At 40.2% G+C, this 18,002-nt stretch overlaps 1 protein-coding gene across 7 annotated transcripts in view; it reads left to right on the top strand.

Moving 5' to 3' along the window:
- The window catches only part of RALGAPA2 (Ral GTPase activating protein catalytic subunit alpha 2), a 312,686-nt gene that overhangs the window by 96,375 nt on the left and 198,309 nt on the right, over positions 1–18,002 (top strand). For all 7 annotated transcript variants that reach the window (XM_027069474.2, XM_053200306.1, XM_027069476.2 and 4 more), the window contains 4 exons: positions 1,543–1,691; positions 5,750–5,861; positions 11,674–11,911; positions 14,351–14,515. In XM_027069474.2, the coding sequence (XP_026925275.1) occupies positions 1,543–1,691; positions 5,750–5,861; positions 11,674–11,911; positions 14,351–14,515 (664 nt within the window). The remainder of the gene's footprint in view (positions 1–1,542; positions 1,692–5,749; positions 5,862–11,673; positions 11,912–14,350; positions 14,516–18,002) is intronic.

Genomic DNA, 18,002 nt, shown 5'->3' with positions numbered 1-18,002 from the left:
CACCCAGGTGCCCCTTCTTTCTTTATTTTTACCTTAACCAATACTAACATGGTAGTAAGAAATATTCATGAACCTGGCATTTTGATCTTTTTTAAAAAATAAAATGAAAGAAGTGTATAACATATGAAGACTCCTCACTTTTACTTGGGAATATGCGAAGTTTCAAATTCAAATCAAGAAGTCAAATACATTGAGTTAAAAGGATCTGTCTTGCAATGGATCATCTATGATGTACTTCAAAAAAGACAGCCACTAAAATTACACTAAAACCACTATAGTTGGTTAGTCAGAAACTTCTTTGTTTTCCTTTTCCCCACTTGAGGGCTAGTAAATTATTTGCAATTGATGTTATCATCCACTATCAACTTTTATAGTGCTTATTTAGTAATCTTTCTAAAAAATTGGGTCATAACACCTTTCTAATCTTGCATAAGATAATCTTATAGGTTGTCAACATTTTAGTTCACCCACTTGACTTTTGAGCGTGTTTATTTTAATCTCTCTAGTCAGTTTGTACATCCATTTTGAGATGTTGTGTTAATGAGTTTCATCTACAGGTGAGCCAGAGAAGTAGATCCTTTGAGTTTGTACTATTGAATACAAAGGAGACTTAAAAAGCATAGGATCTAGATAGATGGTGCACATCCATCTATCCAGTCATCACCAGACTGACAACTCAGAATCTCCTACATTGAGGGGTCACTGGTGTCATCTTTGTCAGCGGTAACACAGTGTTATTTTCCTGTAGTGCCCCAAGCAGTAACTTACTGCATAACAGCCTAGATGCATGCTTCTCACAGTTTTCTACTGAAATACCACTGACAGAAGGGGACAATGAACTTGAATCCTAAAGGTCTGAGGCAGAGTATAGAGTGGTTGGCTGATTAAATTTTTTAAGACCTGTTTTTATTGTGAGAATTCACTTAGGTTTTATATCTTACTACCTATTAAGTTCTCATATTAAAAACATATGCACCGAGAAGCTATGCAGTGTCGATCACGTGGCTTTGGCCATTTCCTGGCTCCCTAGAGCCCCTGGAAGTCTGCACCTCTGTTGGATGCTGCTGGCCATGCTTACTGCCAGCAGAGTTCATGTTCTGGGAGGTCCAACAACAATCAGATGTTTTTCTCCAGCCACTGGCCAACCACTGCTCGGCTTCCTCTCCCCCTCCCCCACCTCCAAATGTCTCACCCAGAGGCAGTGAGCCTACCTTGTCTTTTCCCCCTTTTCCCATGAAGGAATGTCAAAAAGAAGCCTTCAAAACCTTTTCCGATTCATACGTTTTCTAAAGTTGCAATGTTAATATGCATTAATAATTTTTTTCTAAGGAAAGGTCTTTCAGGGGTCTCAGTTGTTTAAGTGATTCTAAGAGAAGCATTTTAAAAAAATCTTCAGTATGTGTTGGTACCACTTGCCTTAATTGAAATAACTCAAAGGTGACTCATTGGTAGAGGAAAATTAATATCATTATCTTTAAGAAAAATTTGTTCAGATTCATATGTTTAATTACCCTTTCTAATGTAAAATTTGTTGATTTCAAGGTATTTTTGACAAATGCTGCAAATGTCTTTTTGCTGGAACCATGTGCTGAGGTTCCCATGCTCTTGAAAGAACAAGTCGATGCCTGTAAAGCTGTTTTGATTATTTTTAGGCGTATGATAATGGAGCTTACAATGAATAAAAAGACATGGTAAGTTTATTTCAAATTAATATTGTAAAACAGATGTTTTTGTTTTTCAAAATAATAATTAAAATGTTAAGACCTCCATTTATTAAATGGCTTTACAAAGTTGACAATAAGATGATAGTCTTTGGTTACAGTTTCTGTGAATTATGAAGAAGGTAAGTATCCAGTACTTTGATAGTTTATTTATTTCTATTATTGGTTTTAAAAATATTCCTGAATTAAAAGTAGTCATATTACTTAATAGTAGATTTTTCCATTTTAAACTGTCATTAGACTGTTTTGTGGAGAAACAATATAACTGGTGTTTTATAAAAACATTTTTTGTAAGCCTAGGAAAGGTTGTTAATTGCTCTGAAATGTTGTTAACTTATTTTTATTGCTTCAAATTTGAAGTTTTAAACTCACTTTGGAAAAACAATTATTTTAAATGACAGCTTGTCAGAATGAGTAAATAAATAATGCAGTCAGAAATACAGTGGCGTCATGAAAATGTGCTTATGTGAAGTGTTTTCATTTTCATCCTTTGTTTTTGTTTGGTGTCTGTGTGTTTATAATGTCCCTAAAAGCATTGCCTGTTTTAAAAACAGTGCCTTAGGTTTTTCCCAGGCCCTTGTCCCACAGTGAATGTATCACCCCAGCTTAGGAGGGAGTTTCAGAGTCCCCTTTCTTCGTGTCTCTTAGTTCTGGTTGTAAAATGTCTCTCCGATCTGTCCTTTGCGTGTTCCTCCCCTCCAGCCCTGCCCAGGAGCAGCCTGGCTGTGGTCAGTGTCACTGTCAGTGACTTTTGGCTTCTGCGCTCAGTCCACGGAGGCCACTGCAGACCAGCACTGGTGCTCACTTCCCTCATGGAAATCCTCAGTGGGCCCTGTGACCAAGCCTGTCTGATGCTTTTCCTGGGTGGCCTTGAGTCAGTGCCAGGGGTACTTTGGAAAGGTCTGTGTGCAGTTGGTGGAAAGCATAGAAATGAGACAGGACTGAGCTGACAGGGGTCTCTAAGCCTGCAGAGTCCAGTCCTTTTCTTTCTCAGTGAGGGAAGGGTGGGCCTAGAGAAATCCCATCATGCAGAAGGTTCACTAATACAGAGACCATGGGAATCAAAATGATTATTTCAAGGCATAAATTCCAGTGTCCTCAAGAAGCAGTTGTTAGAGCTGGAAATACTACTGTATGACTTAAACAAAGTTAAATGCTGTGTCAGTAACATTGAGAGTAATGAGAAATGCTGGTATGCTGTCAACAGAACCATCTGCTCCTCGATAGCACAGTTACAGCAATAGTATTTTTGATGGCTTTTTTTCTTTGAAAACGATGAGTTCAGTATATCTTAGTACCAGTAGTATTTTGATTGTCTTGATAATTTTTTTTTTGGTGGAAATTCTGACATAAAGTTAAGCAATTCTTCTCTGATCTTTAATAATTCAGAAATTTTCAGGTTAAAGTGTTAAAAAAAACCCCAAATTATAGAAATAGATGAAAATACCAAAAAATAATCAGTAGAACATAAAAAGAAGTGTGACCTGTTTCCCCAGCAGATTTCCTTATGTATTTTAGTGCCAGACAATGCCTGAATTCCCTTCCTCCTTTCTTTCATCCAGTAAATCACTACTAAGGTTCTGCTGTGAGGACGTAGGGCAAACTGAATAGACAGTGTTCCTGCCCTTGTGAGGTTTCTGTCCTCAGACTGAGAGACATAATGAACAAAGAAGCAATTTCAGTGGTATTAAGCACTAAGAACAGTGAAGCTGGCCAAGGGGACGGAGTGGAGGGTGGGAGAGTGTTTTTCACCAGGTGCCTGGGAAGGCCTAAATGAGCAGTGCCCTGAGGGAAGGGAGGGATGAGCCACTGGGAGTTCTGAGGGAAGGGCTCCCTAAGGAAGGAACAGCAGGTTGAAAGTGTGGTGTCTTGTAGGCCAGTGTGGTGGAACAGAGAAAGGAGAGGGAGAGTGGGAGGGGGTGTGATGGGGGCCAGCCACAGCCAGGTTGTGGGGCCTGGCAGACCACAGGAGGAACCCTGGCTACCCCTCTATGTATATAAGGGTACGACACAATCCAGTTTATGTTTCCAGAAGATTTCTCTGACTTCCTCTGGAGAAGAGAATGCGGTGGGGCACAAAATTTGTGGCCATAGCTGCTGGCAGCTTAGACTAGGGTTGTAGCCAGGGAAGTGCCAAGAAGTGGAAGTGACAGTGAGCAGCGTTGTGTGAATGGGTAACAGTACCACATGTGTGAGAAGATGGGGACGAAGTAAGTCCTAAAGAGTGCAGGAAACCCTATTTATTCTTCAGGGCAGGGACAGCGCACACGCATGATTTCACATGCTTCCAGGGAAGTTTTACACTCGTGGAGTTCTCCTTTGAGGAGGAGAGACCAAAAGTCAGTGTTTCACAAAATACAAAAAAAAAAAAAAAACCCAAACTGAAAACTGTCAAAACTGTTAGGAAATGTTTTTTCCAAACTGGAGACAATTTTTTCACCCTCGTTTTCTTCCAGAAGACTCTGTGTGGGAATTTCATGGCTTGCCAGGTTTTCATGGGTTCAGAAATTAAATTAACCCTGTGTCTTTGTCAGTCATTGCTTTGGTCAGATTTGCATTTTTTTGATAGCAGTTCCCATGACTGAGGTTTTATTTGAAAATTATGTCTCTTGTTCTCTTCATGTTCATAGGATGGATATGTAACCATTCGTGTGGAAAGGATTGTTTTTTGTTGTCTTAAGCATCGCATAAATGTGAGCAGGCAGTGGTGACACCAGGGCCTGTGACAGGGGCCTGGGTACCCTGAATATGGTGAGGGACATGCTGCCCCCAGCTCTGCACCATTTCTTCCCTCATTCTCCTCTAAGCTGTCTACTCCACACACATGTGCCCAAGATCTCCCATGGCTTGCCAGCTCTTCTTATTCCATCTAGAACCTGTAGACAGCATGCAGCAGAGGCAAATACTAGAGCAGAGTTATGAATGTATACCAGTGGATAACCCTGGGATGAAAACCAAATGGTCAGCTACAAATAAGTCAGGAAACCCTTAGAGGTCATTGTACCATGAGAAGCTTAATGAGATTCAATGTCATGTTAAGGGAAAATACTGTCTCAATATGTGGGGTATGCGAAAAGTATAAAGTAACTATGATTTGGAGATCCGTTCATTTGACCTAGACTAGATTACTTTGTCCAGTTCCTGATTTTATCACTAAAGAGCATGTAGACCAAGGAGAAAGTTATAAAGGTGAACAGGCAGTTAGTGTATAAGACCTCGAAGGAAAAGTTAAAAGGGGTGATTCCCCTCAGAACAAAAGGACCTCCCTTATATACAAAAGATACAGTGTTCTTGGTTTGTAGAGAATTGAAGAAAAGAAAAAGTGAGCAAACACTCTAATATGAAGAGGGTAACTTAGCTGTGAGAAAAAAAAAATACCTTTTGGCTGTTCTGAAGAACTTATTGCTGTTACCCTAATTAGCGGTGTTATTTGGTGTCTTCATGCCCTGTGTTGCAGACTTAGCATCTTCCAGGCACAAAGCTCCATGCCTCATAGTGAACAACAGTGACCTTTCCAAACCCCCCTACCTGTGAGTTCCTCTGGAGTTTAGTCATAGTATGATACTGACTGCGTATCTCCCCAGAATGAGGACCAGAATGTCCATTTTATTTCCTACCACAAAGATAGATATGGAGACCTCACAGGTTAAGTAAAAGAATGGATGGGAAAACTTAAGGGTGCTGTGTAAGTTCATGTGGGCATAGCTATTCACTGAACACTTTTAACAGACTGGTGTAGTTGGAGAGACAGTCTTGCCTTCCTGTCTGAAGGGGATAAAATCAGGCTAGGATGATACCTGTTTTATCCTGCCAATCAATGTGGGCACAGGATTTTTAGAACTGTTGTAACATAAGGTGGTTTATTTTGATAAAATATGGTATTCGTTATATAGTTGGCATTCAGATTGTTAATACTTCTACTCTGATTACCGATGTTGCTGAATTCTTAAGAGAATTTCTTGTACCTATAAATGAAAGTGCTTTGGAGACATGATTAATAATATGAGCTTTTATTTTGGGTGGCCCAGGGAACAGATGTTGCAAATACTACTCAGGATAACAGAAGCTGTCATGCAGAAGCCAAAGGATAAACAAATAAAGGACTTGTTTGCCCAGAGCTTGGCAGGGTTACTGTTTAGGGTAAGTCTTCTTTATTAAAACACTGCAAATGTAAGAAATGAATCATATTTTACAGCAAAATAATTTTAATCATTGAAAATTTTAAGAGTAACATTAAACTAAACTTCTAGAAATTTTCCTTCTTAGCTTTGTCTTGAAGGTTGTAATCTATTTTCTACAATTAGAACTAGGTTTCTTTTAGGCCTTCCCACCTGTCTGCCATCTACTTCTTTTGATTTGTTGAGGTTGGTAGAAATTAGGAAGATAACAAGAGCTGATGTCCTTGGTCGAGGGCCAGGTAGATTTGAGGAAATAAAGGGTAAATGGAAGCATGGGAATGGGGATAAGGTCAGGGAGTGGTTCAGGCTAGACATAAAACTGTGAGAGCTGTTGGTATGTTGGGCTATGTGTTTAAAGTCACAGGACTGGGTAGGGTCACCATGGAGAGAATAGGTGTCCTAGAGAGGAAAGAGCCATCCATCTCCATGATTGGTGGAGGAGAGGAGGCAGCCGAAGATGCTGAGAAAGGGTGGCCATGGAGCTGGGAGGGAAACTAGCAGAGTATGTGTCTGGATGCCTGGAGATAAGTATTGAGTAAGAGGAGAACGACCAGTTCACCATTGGTTTTGACAAGATGTTGGTGGTTGTAAATGTTCTAGGGGAATGAGGCCCACTTAGAGTGGATGGAGGAGAAAATGGGACCTGGGCAATAGAGGTAGCAAGTATAGTCAGGACTTTGCAGAGGTGGAAGGGAGGAGGAAAAGGAGAGCCAGCTGAGTGGGCAGCATACATGGAGGACAAGGTTTAAGGTGTGTGATCTTGAAGTCTGTTTGCTTGCCAGTGGGCATGGTCCAGTGAGGACAGCCTTGGAGGGAGAGAGAGGAGAACTACAGAAGTGAAGTTCTGAATGAGGTGAACAGGGCCTTAGGTGGGAGCAGAGAGCCAAGGAGATGGGTGTTTCTTACATCTCACAGGGTGAGAAGGGTCAAGAATGCGAGTAGTCTGACATCACCCTCAGGGGAAGAAAAGAGGCAGATGATGAACTAATTGCATAGGAAATGGAAGTTTTAAAGGTCCTGAGGGTGGTAGACTATTGCAACATTGCTTTAGAAAGCACTAGTATTTATGGGATGCTCAGAATTTATGAAGCATTTCTGAAAGAGAACAGTGTGAAAAGACTGGAAAACTGTGATGTTCTATATAAATAAAGGCATTCATACAATAGATGGGCCTGCTTTGAATAATTTGGTAGGAGATAGCATTGTGGATCATGAGCTGGAAGTGATAGCTGCAGGGAGGAGAAGTCAACCTCCCTCCTCTGTTGACTCGAAGGTGGATTTGGAGATGTATACAAAGAGCCATATCTAGAAAAAGGTAGGATATGGCGATGAAGGTGGCACAAAGAGAAACTAGTTCTTTAAATAAAGTTATGTATTCCTATTGTAACACAGGAGAACCCAACTGTTCATATTAATTTTTAGTAGTTTAATAGGATTGAATGATCTTGGCTTGATGAGAAATACATGAGAGGCTGCAGAAATAATTGGCATGTCCTCACTTGCCTTCGGAATAGGATAATCACTCTTATTCTGATTGCCTTGCTTAGTTATTAGATATATGAAGTGGTCTACCCATCCTTTTGTGTGTATTCAACCTTGCCTCAGGCGTGGTGCAGACCATTTGCTTTGCTGCCCGTCTGGATGTACAAACACTCTGCTCACTTTGCTGTAACTCTCATGGAGAGTTTCACTGTCGGCACCTTCTTCTCGGTCTCCCAGCCCTGATAGGACTGTAGCTGCCAAGTGATGTGGGCTGAAGCCAGGCTTAGGGTAGTGAGTGCTTGGGCCTCATTCCTCACCAGTTGCCTGGCCCTGCATCTATTGGTTGTGTTGGAATTGGAGCAAGAGCTTGTCACTGAATTAAGCAAGAATCTATCGTGGAGTTGTACTTTTTGTTTATTTGATTAGTTTTGATTTGGGAGAAAAATCCCCCTTATTAATGGAGGATCTTGTCAGATCTTGAAAATTAGTTTTAAGCCCATGATTGTTGATTTTGATGACATCATTATTATTTTGGCCATGGATCAGGAAGAATGTTTAAATTAAGAAGCAGCCATAAAATAGTGGAGAGAAGAAGAGCTTTTTGGAGGTAGACACGGAGTACCGAGCTCTGGTACTTCCTGGCTGTGTGGCCTTAAGCAAATCACTTTGCCTTTCTGAGTCTCTTCCCTAATCTGTTACAGTCAGGAAAGGACAGGGTTGTCCTAAGAATCAGAGCAGGTTCATCTGGGATTTATGATCATCTGTTGACCTCCCAAGCCCTTTGTGGGATCTAAGGGAGGAGAAAAATGTGAAAGGTCTGGACAGCTCTACCAGGCAATGAAGTGGGCATCATCTTAATTCCATTCTAAAATTAAATGTGCCATCAAATTATTATTTGTTCGCTTATGTAGACGTCTACAATTGCCAGATGCTTGATTTTAAAAATTTGAATAAGGAAAGTATTAAAGGGGACAGGAAATTTTGAGTTGCCATTATCCTTTTATCTTTTTCAAATTTTTCCTCTAACATATAGTTTTTTCTCTATCAGTAGATAACTTGGGTTGGCACAGTTCCTTCAAATGAGTTAAGTTTTATTTAGATATTTACCAAATAATGGTGTTTGTCAGAAATGATGTTTTAACCTGTTATCAGTGCTAAACAGGACCTTATGCTTGAAGTTCTCAAAGTATATCAGGAAACTTGGACCATGCTCCTTCTACTAGAAGTAGTATAGTATTTAAAATTACATAGTCCCCCAAGTGTGGTGAGTAGAGAAATGTAACAAGTGGCTGGCCAGGAAATGTATGTAAGAAAAGGAGTGGCTTATGAACACATGTATTTTTTTTTTTTACATAGTTTGATAAAACATGAATTTCAGCACTGGAAGAACTTTGGAGATGCTCTTATTCGGCTTTTTGCTTTTTATGAGAAAGAAAATGACTCCAGAAAAGCCAAGTAAATAGCTCAGGTCACAAATCAAGTTAGTGACAGAACCCAGAGTCTGGGGCTCTGCCTTTCCCCCCTCCTCTTCGAAAAGGGTAACTTATTCAAAGGGCACCCTGCCTTCGTGCACACAGGTGCCACCCCTTACCCACACACTGTATGTTACTGTTTTGCTCTGGGTTCAGGTGTTGTCAGCAGAGACTTACGATGGGGACGATTCACCAGGTCTGTGTATACATGTTTGTGAGATTTGCTAAGATGAATTTTATAAGCTGTGGGAAGTCACTGTTCTGTGCTTGTTTTATAATTAGTTAATAAAGTGAAGCCAATGCAAGATTCCCAATACAGGGCGTCTTTTACCACACAAAAACTCTGCTTTTAATCTGAAGCTAGTGCTGTAACCAGACGTGAGACTGAGTGCTGGTAACATTGCCAGTTTCTCCTTTTTCCCCTTACTCTGCTAAGATTATCTTTTTGAGCTACTATTTATTAATTTTATTGTGTATATGCGCTTTATGGTAATGCCCTCAAACTCATTTTGAAAAAAGGAGTGTAAAATTGAATAAACAGAAGATGGCATTATAATCATAATAAATAATACTTAATAAAATATTAGTAATAATGAATGATAAAATTATTTTTTCTTTTGCACTGTTCTTAATTTTAAAAAATTCATCCATCTTAGAATCAGATTGTAAGTATGAAAATTTAAAACCTTGTTTTCAATATATTTAATGATTTTAGCTCAACTTTCACATTTTTGCCCCTTTAAAAAGTATGGTAAACATGAATTGAAACACAGAGAAAAGGTACATTGCATAAGGAGTCACTTTAAGTATGATTTTTCAAGTGGTCAAAACAGGCCTGCATAATTACAGACTATTTTCTAGTTCTCAGAGTTTTCCTATGTGTATTTTTTTTTTAATGTTTTTCTTAATGTTTATTTTTGAGAGAGAGAGAGACAGAGTGTCAGAGCACAAACAGGGGAGGGGCAGAGAGAGAGGGAGACACAGCATCGGAAGCAGGCTCCAGTCTTTGAGCTGTCAGCACAGAGCCTGGTACGGGGCTCGAACCCACGGACCACGAGATCACGACCTGAGCCAAAGTTGGACTGACTTAACCGACTGAGCCACTTACATATCCCCTCCTATGTGTATTTTAAAGAAAAATTTCTGTTTAATTAAAAAGCCAGCTTATCCCTATCCCGTGCATAGGACAACCCCCATCAACTGCGGGGGTCTGTCTGCATCCGGGGTGGGCAGAAATATTTGCAGGTTGGCACCTTAACAAGAACATTAAGGTCTGACAATGGATTGGGGAAGTCACACAAACTTTGGGTATAAAGATGCCCTGTAGTAAGATTAAGAAAGCCTTTGGGGCTCACCTGACATGGACTTGGCACTTCTTTCAAGGGAGATGTATTTTGATGTGAATTTTAAAGGGTGTGGAATATCTGGGCAGAGAGAGGGAACTAGGCAATTTCAAGGTGAGGAGATATCCAGAATATGTGCACACTTGTCTGGTGGGGTTGCCCATGTGACCACTTGTAGTGCTGCAGACATTGGCTAGAGGAGGGACATGGAGAAGTGAGTAGACGCTCAAGGAAAGTGCTCTAATAGGGGAATGCAGACAATGGTGGGAATGGATGCCACTTACTAGAGGCTGGGTGGGGTGGCAGTCAGGGACACCTTGGAGGAAGTAATGTCCACATTGTGACTTGAAGAATGAGTGGGAGATAAAAAGCCAAAAAAGAAAGGAAGAGAGGAAGGAAAGCTACATGCAAAGGCCAGGAGCAGGAGAGACCAGGTCAAGGAACTGGAAGAATCTCAGTGGAAGTGCTGAATTCTTTTTACTATCATGCCTGCAGGTGACTGCAAGTAGAGCTGTCTAGTACCCAGATCAACAAGGTCAGGAAACCAAAGAGGTCTGGGCTAACCATGGAGACTCAGAGGAATTTTACAGGTGGTAACTAGAGCCACAAGAATGGGGACCAGAACCCCAGCAGAGATGGGGTGGCATAGGAAGGGAGAAAGCCAGAGCAGTTGGTGGAATAGGGAGATGAGGAGGTATACATGCAGTGAGTATGGGACATTCTTCCAAGAAGTTTGGCTTTAAATGTTCTAGCTAGAGGGAGGAATCTGGGGTCAAGGGAACTTTTTTGTTTATTTTTCGTTTTTAAGATGAGGTAGACTTGGAGAATGTTTGAATGCTGATGGGGAGAAGCTGGGTTAGTAGGATAGATTGGAGAAAAAGGAGAGGCAGCGTTCATGGAAACACAAAGAGCAAGGAGGCGGTTCAGAGCAGAGGTGGGAACAAGCAGAGAGGAGCAGGAGACTCTCTTCACTTAAAGCCTGGAGGTGGAGGAGAAGCTGGGCAAACACATGGGGCTCGTGGGGCTTGTTTAATGGGTTTTATTTTCTCTTAAATCTGCAGTGAGTTCATCTGCTAGAAAGCAGGGAGGAGTTGGTGGAGCTGGAAGTTTACATGGATGCTTTGTGAAGAGGATGCTAGAAGTAGCCACTGTAGAGAGTGAGAGAGAGCTGTCCAAGAAGCAGAATAGTTGTAGTACTGAGAGCTTTGTCTTCTTCCTGATTATGGCCAGGACCAGCTGCAGGCACTAGAGGGATTTTCAGTCAGGAGCTTTGTTCTTAATGGTAACTAATTTCTCATGAGCTCAGATCCTGGTTTCAGTTGATCAAATGAATTCTGAGAAACTAAAAGAAAAACAGGATCAAGTGCTTTTTATTGTTTTAAAGCTCATTTTAGTAATAGTAACTTAAAATATTTTGTTAAAAATTCTTCTTCCAAATGAGGACGATTAAAGTCTCTAATTGGCTGGTTGGTTTCAGACGCTCATGGTGGCGTGGATCCGAGCAAACCTCTGTGTATACATTTCTCGAGAGCTCTGGGATGACTTTCTTGGCGTGCTGTCCTCCCTCACGGAATGGGAGGAGCTCATAACTGAGTGGGCCAACATCATGGACTCGTTGACAGCAGTGCTCGCGAGAACTGTTTATGGAGTTGAGATGACAAACCTACCTCTGGACAAATTAAGTGAACAAAAGGAAAAGAAGCAGCGAGGCAAAGGTACTTCTACTCTTACAGGGTAACACCCGATGTCAGAGACTGGGGAGGAGTGTGTATTTGTACATGGAGGCAATTAACACATGGAATTTTACAATAAACTGAACCAGCCATGTGGGCAGTATCTTTTCACTGATGGTGTTGGATTGTGTTTCATAGCACGCTGACCTCTTAAGGATGCTGAAAGGGAGTAGCAGTGGTAGCAACAATAATATAATAATGGCTAGTGCTTGTACACATTATCTGTCTTCACCCTCATGGTAACCTCTGAGGTGGATACTATCATCCCCATGTCACAGACAGAGAAACTGAAGTACAGAGAGTCCATGGTGATGGACTCATTCAAGGTCATGTAGCTAATACGTGAGAAAGCCGGAAATCAAAGCTAGGCAAGTCCGTCTCAAGGCACCACACTAAAAGGACTTATTCCACTGCCTGCCTAGGAAAGGCAGAAAGTGGAAAACTTCTGAGTGATTCAGCTAGGAGGCCTTTTGGCTTTGTTGTGTTTCTGGGTAAAAATTGTTTTGAGACCTAGAGTCAGATCAAGGTTGAAAACATCAGCGGTGTTTTCTACTGGGGACAACAATTTGTTGTCATTACTGTTTTAAGGCTATGACACAGTCCTTGGGTTAATTCACTTGTACTCCAATTTATTATTTAAAGATTTTGAGGCAGTTCATAGAAGCACCTATAATATGAGAGATAAAATACATAAGGTCACGGGGGCAAAATTAAAGGGGGTGGGATTATAGGAGCAGTTATAAATGCCAGAATGCATGCCAGAGAGCCTCCTCTGCTTGTTGGGGAGGGGTGGCAGGCTTGGATTTGACTCTGATCTTCACAGGGTTACAGCAGAGGATCACAGATTACAAAAGGTGAAAACAGTCCACAGCTTAGGTGATACATAGCTTTTCCTGGTCCTAAGACCTGAGAAGAATTTCTGCTCCAAAGATTCATGAAGTGTACGTTGCTTGCTGTAGTAGACCACAGCTTCAACAATAGCCTTATTATAGATTGTATCAGCTTTTGCTGGGTGACAGATCACCCCAAAACATAGCAGCTTAAAATAACAGTCAGTTGTTTAGATACTGATTTTATGAGTTGTTAGTTTGGGTTCGACTCAGTTGGGCAGTTCTGCTGGATTCACTCCTGTGTTTGTAGTCAGCTAGGCTGTGAAATAATCATGTAGGCAGCTCTAGGGATTGGCCAGCTGTCAGCTGGGGCCATGGGAGGGACTTGGCTGTATACCTTTCATCGCCCAGCAGGCCAGCTCAGGCTTTTTGTTCAAAGACTTAAGGTTCCAGGAGCAGCAATGGGGCAAGCCCAGATTTTCAAGTGCATTTCAGATCTCTGCTTGCTCAGTTTTGCTACCAAAGTAAGTCATGTGATGAAGCCCAGGGTCGGTGTGGGAGAGGACAGCAAAGGATGTGAATGTGGGGAGCTGTGAGCCAATTAAGTGATTACTTCACTATACAGACATACAGTTAACGTGACTGATTCTTACATCTTCACTGCAGTCTGTGAGTGGCTGTGTTTATTTATAGGAAGGTAAACACTTCAAAAAACACTCCTGATGGAATGATACAGAACGAATTTAATCATTTAATCAGTGCCCATGGCAAATACTTCTGATTTCTCTCTTATATTGCTTTATTCTAAAAATGGCTTTAAGTATTCACTATGGAAATACTTGCCTTCTAAGCACTGGACTTGTGGAAACAAAATACACTCTCAGGAACCTGGGGGTGAAAACAAACCACAGTTTGTGGCAGCCACCAGCCACATCATACCTGTGCAGAAATCTCTGTCTCATTCTCTTTGCCCCTGTATTTCTTTTGGTACCTTGACTACTCATTTGAAATATTTGACCAGAGCAATATGAGAGGAAAGCAGACAAGTTGGGTTACAAACTGCAGTATTTTATTTTTTTGGAGGTTTGCTAAAATGGGATTTTGTATTATTCATAGATTTTCACTTGACTCTGATTAGAGTTTACAGACACAAATTTCTCTTGGTAATTTGTGGAGAGGTTAGCATCTCCAGGAGGGAGCATTATTCTAAAGCCACGATCTCTCATTTTGTGGTTTATAAGAGTAGTTTTTGGAGTGACCGGACAGCAGTGGTATAACTTCATTTGACATTGTTCTTTTACTGAGAAAGTTTTATTCACATTTTTTTATATTGGAATGAGTACTGTGATGATATTATTGTTATGAGGCTGTTGGAGATGCTTGAAAAATACTTTGGCAACAGGAATTTCTAGATTACTGTTACGTGCAAACCTTCGTACTGGAGTATAAGGAAATGGTACCTAATTATGCAACAAGAGAGTCTGTAATAAATATAGTTGTACTTATGAAATTTGCTGAGCAACACAGGCTGTGCAATGAATGATAATGACTTCAGCCTTTAGATTATTTTTCTCGTCTTATCCTCTATCAGGTTGTGTTCTAGATTCTCAGAAAGGAACCACTGTGGGGAGATCCTTTTCTCTCAGCTGGCGGAGCCACCCAGATGTGACTGAACCAATGCGATCTAGGAGTGCCACCACATCTGGGGCACCAGGAGTTGAGAAGGCAAGAAATATTGTTCGTCAAAAAGCAACCGGTAAACATTTATTTAAATTTTTTCTGTAAGGTCTAGTTGCTATCTAAAATGGATTTATAGGAATAAAATGTTTTAAAGGTTTTAAAATTCCGCTCAGAGTTAAATGGGATGTCTCTGTATCTTTTAATTATCTGTTCTGATACTTTTCAAATCCATTTTTGATACTTATTTCTGAGTCCATTGTGAAAAAGAACTTGAGATGTTAATATTGAGTGAGATATTTGTGCAAAAGAGAGAAAATAAATGTTTTTGTTTGAACCTTAGAGAAAATAGATTCTTAGTAATCACACACTTAGTTGCATTATTGTTGTTGAACATTGGTAATCTTAGTGTGGCAACTGTTCCCACACAGGAAGAGAGAATAATGCACTTAGTTTTCAGGACTGGAGGGAGACATTTACATTTTGGGGTTCTTTGGGAAATTGAGCTTTATATGCCTGTTGATGTTGTCCTCCTAGCCTGTTAGAATTAATAAGAAGTTGACCAAGAACCCCCAGTTTTTTGGACTTATTTCCTACACTTTTAAAACCGAAAGAGAAATCTTTAAAAAGTAAGCTTGTATCCAGTATTTAATAAGAACAAATAAAACCCCTTCCCTCCAGTGACTCTGAGGCTGTAACTTAGGTTTAAAACAAATTTATCTGAGTTTCCTGTCATTTTTCACATCAGTACTACCACACTGTTCTAATCGATATTCAGCATGCTGACTGCAGAAAGTCACAATATCCTCTGGTCATAAATCAGAGTCATTTACAGTCAACATATTTTACAGTACTTAGTAAAGACTTCGTAGAGATGGCTTAGAATCCTGTTGGAGCTTTTACGAAAATACATTGTGCCTTAGCCCTGTCTAATGCTTTTTGCTACAGCATTTGTTGGTAATTATCACCTTACTAATTCACCTCCTGTTCCACTTCTCCTGCTCTCTCCTTCATCCCCTTCCTTGAGGAGAGACTGTTCCTGGTAACAGGCAACTTTGGGGAAGGCTTACACACTGACTTTCATTCTCATCCCAACTCCTAGAAACTCCTTTCTTTCCTCATTGAATCAGAGCAGAAGTTTGCAACAAAGTGTCGTCATTCCTGAACTGCCCAGACTCTGTGCTACCTTTCGCAGCCCTTGAACTGTAATGATAATAAAATTAATCATTCAAAACACTATGTAAAACTTTACTTTCACACTTTAATGAGCAGCAAACTATTGTATATTGCATGCTCCTTATTCCCCTACTTGGCCAAAGCACAGCCATAGAAGAAATTGCATTTTAGTTTCTCAGCAGGTGTTTTAGACCAACACTATGGAGGTGGCACCATTATTGTTCTCAGTAATCCTCGGTGCATTTATGCTAGTGAGCTTCTGTTTTATCAGTGTTCTTAGGCATCTGGAAACATATGGTATTGCATCAGTAAGAACTCTTACAAAAGTCTGTTTAGACTATGTTGCTTAAAAGTCATAAACCTGGCCTTTAGAGTATTAAAAATTAATAACACTTGGAACCATAACTTTTAAAAAGATAATGAGACAAGAGCTATTGAGTTGGATCAATCTATTATCTTCATGTATCTTGCAATACATATGTATTTCCTGTTTTACTTCATATTTTTATCTTTTTAGTTGCCTGTGAAAACAACGGTCTCTGAAGATTTTATTGTATCATGCTGTTTTATAAAACTAATCTATATAGACTATTAGTGGTTTTACTCAGTTCTGTTATTTTTACATTGTGTAATAACTTGCCTTTCCATCTTTTAAAAAGGCCCAGAATACTTTTATGGTAGGTGTTGATAGTGTGGAGGCCACCTTTTAATGTTTATTTATTTTTGAGACAGAGAGAGACAGAGCATGAACGGGGGAGGGTCAGAGAGAGGGAGACACAGAATCCGAAACAGGCTCCAGGCTCCGAGCCGTCAGCACAGAGCCTGACACGGGGCTCGAACTCACGGACCGCGAGATCGTGACCTGAGCCGAAGTCGGCTGCTCAACCGACTGAGCCACCCAGGCGCCCCGAGGCCACCTTTTAATGAGAATAGCAGCTCAGGCAGTTTTTGTCACCTTTAGCAGTAAGGTGTTTATCATGGAAGACCCATTTGAAGGTGATTTATTTTTTCTAATCCCAGTATGAGAATAATTTAAGATTATTATATTATAGGGGCGCCTGAGTGGCTCAGTCAGTTAAGTGTCCAGCTCTTGACTTTGGCTCATGTCATGGTCTCGCAGTTCTTGGTATGGAGCCCTGTGTTAGGCTTTTGCACTGACAGCATGGAGTCTGCTTGGGATCCTCTCTCTCCCTCTCTCTGCCCCTTGCCCCCACTCTCTCTCTTTCAGAATAAATAAATAAACATTAAAGGAAAAGATTATTATAACTTGCCTCAGTGACTACACTTAATCTAGATTAAGAAAATGATTGAGAAAATGTCAGTGATGGTGGCAAGACAGAAATAATAAAATAAGCAATTGCAGAGTAGAGAAAGAACAATTTAACAGAGAAGGAACTAGTTTGCAACTTAAAAGGAACTGGCAAGGAGAGTCTTAAAGAATTATAAAGGAAAACTTTGCTCCTGAGTGTGAATGATGCTAAAATTTTAGATGTCTAAAATGAGTGATTAAAGCAAGTCAGTTTCCACACAAAGTAATTATTATAATTATAATAATTATAAGTTTTATTATTTCTAAATATCTAGTGATCAGTTTTGGAAAAATACACATTTGATTCATAAAAGGAAAGCTCTTTCAGACGCCCTCTGACATTGAGAGATGAACACATCTTTTAGGAAATTTGAAGTAAGTCAGTTTGACATTCGCATGGAAGTCATTTGAAGTATCATCTTACCCATTTGTGAAGAGTGTGCTGTAATCCCATGGCAGGTAGTCCCTGTGGATTCCCTGTGGGAATCAGACCTGGGAATACTGACAGCCAGAGGAGGGGGGGTTTGAGGGGGGAGGAGCAAGGAAGTAAAAACTTTGTTTCACCCTCTGCAAATGTGTCATTACCGTTTGTACTTGTATTCCGTGATGTGAAATAAAGTGATGTAAAAATAATAAAACAAGTCAACCTTTATATTTTAGTTTTAAGGATAAAACTGGTCCCACTGATGGTGGTTTCGTATATATGAGGCATATTCTCTTCCTGTGTTTATCTGTTTTCTCAAATGGTCATTTAAATAGTGGTCTGTAGAAAACTTGAGAACATCATAAAGTTCATCCTAAGAAATTATGGATTTAACAAGCATGAAATGTGATATACAAGGATGGGTTTCATGGAGATTTTTGCCTTTTTACCCTCAAATGTCAAATCTTTTAATGTTCAACTTGACTTTCATGTGTTTCTGTGCTTTAGGATATTTAATTTACTAAATGATTTGCTTTTGAATACAGTCAGCTCTCAGTAAACCAATTTTTAAATTATTTATTATTTATAGAACAGTTTTAATCTTAGGCTAGATTTTCCCCTCCCTGCCTGTTGTCTTTTCATGTATGTGTCCTTTAG

The sequence above is a fragment of the Acinonyx jubatus genome, chromosome A3 (genome assembly GCF_027475565.1).
Source record: "Acinonyx jubatus isolate Ajub_Pintada_27869175 chromosome A3, VMU_Ajub_asm_v1.0, whole genome shotgun sequence".
Classification (NCBI taxonomy): Eukaryota; Metazoa; Chordata; class Mammalia; order Carnivora; family Felidae; genus Acinonyx; species Acinonyx jubatus.
The sequence above is the reverse complement of the archived record's forward strand: the minus strand, read 5'-3'. Positions and strand labels throughout refer to the sequence as shown.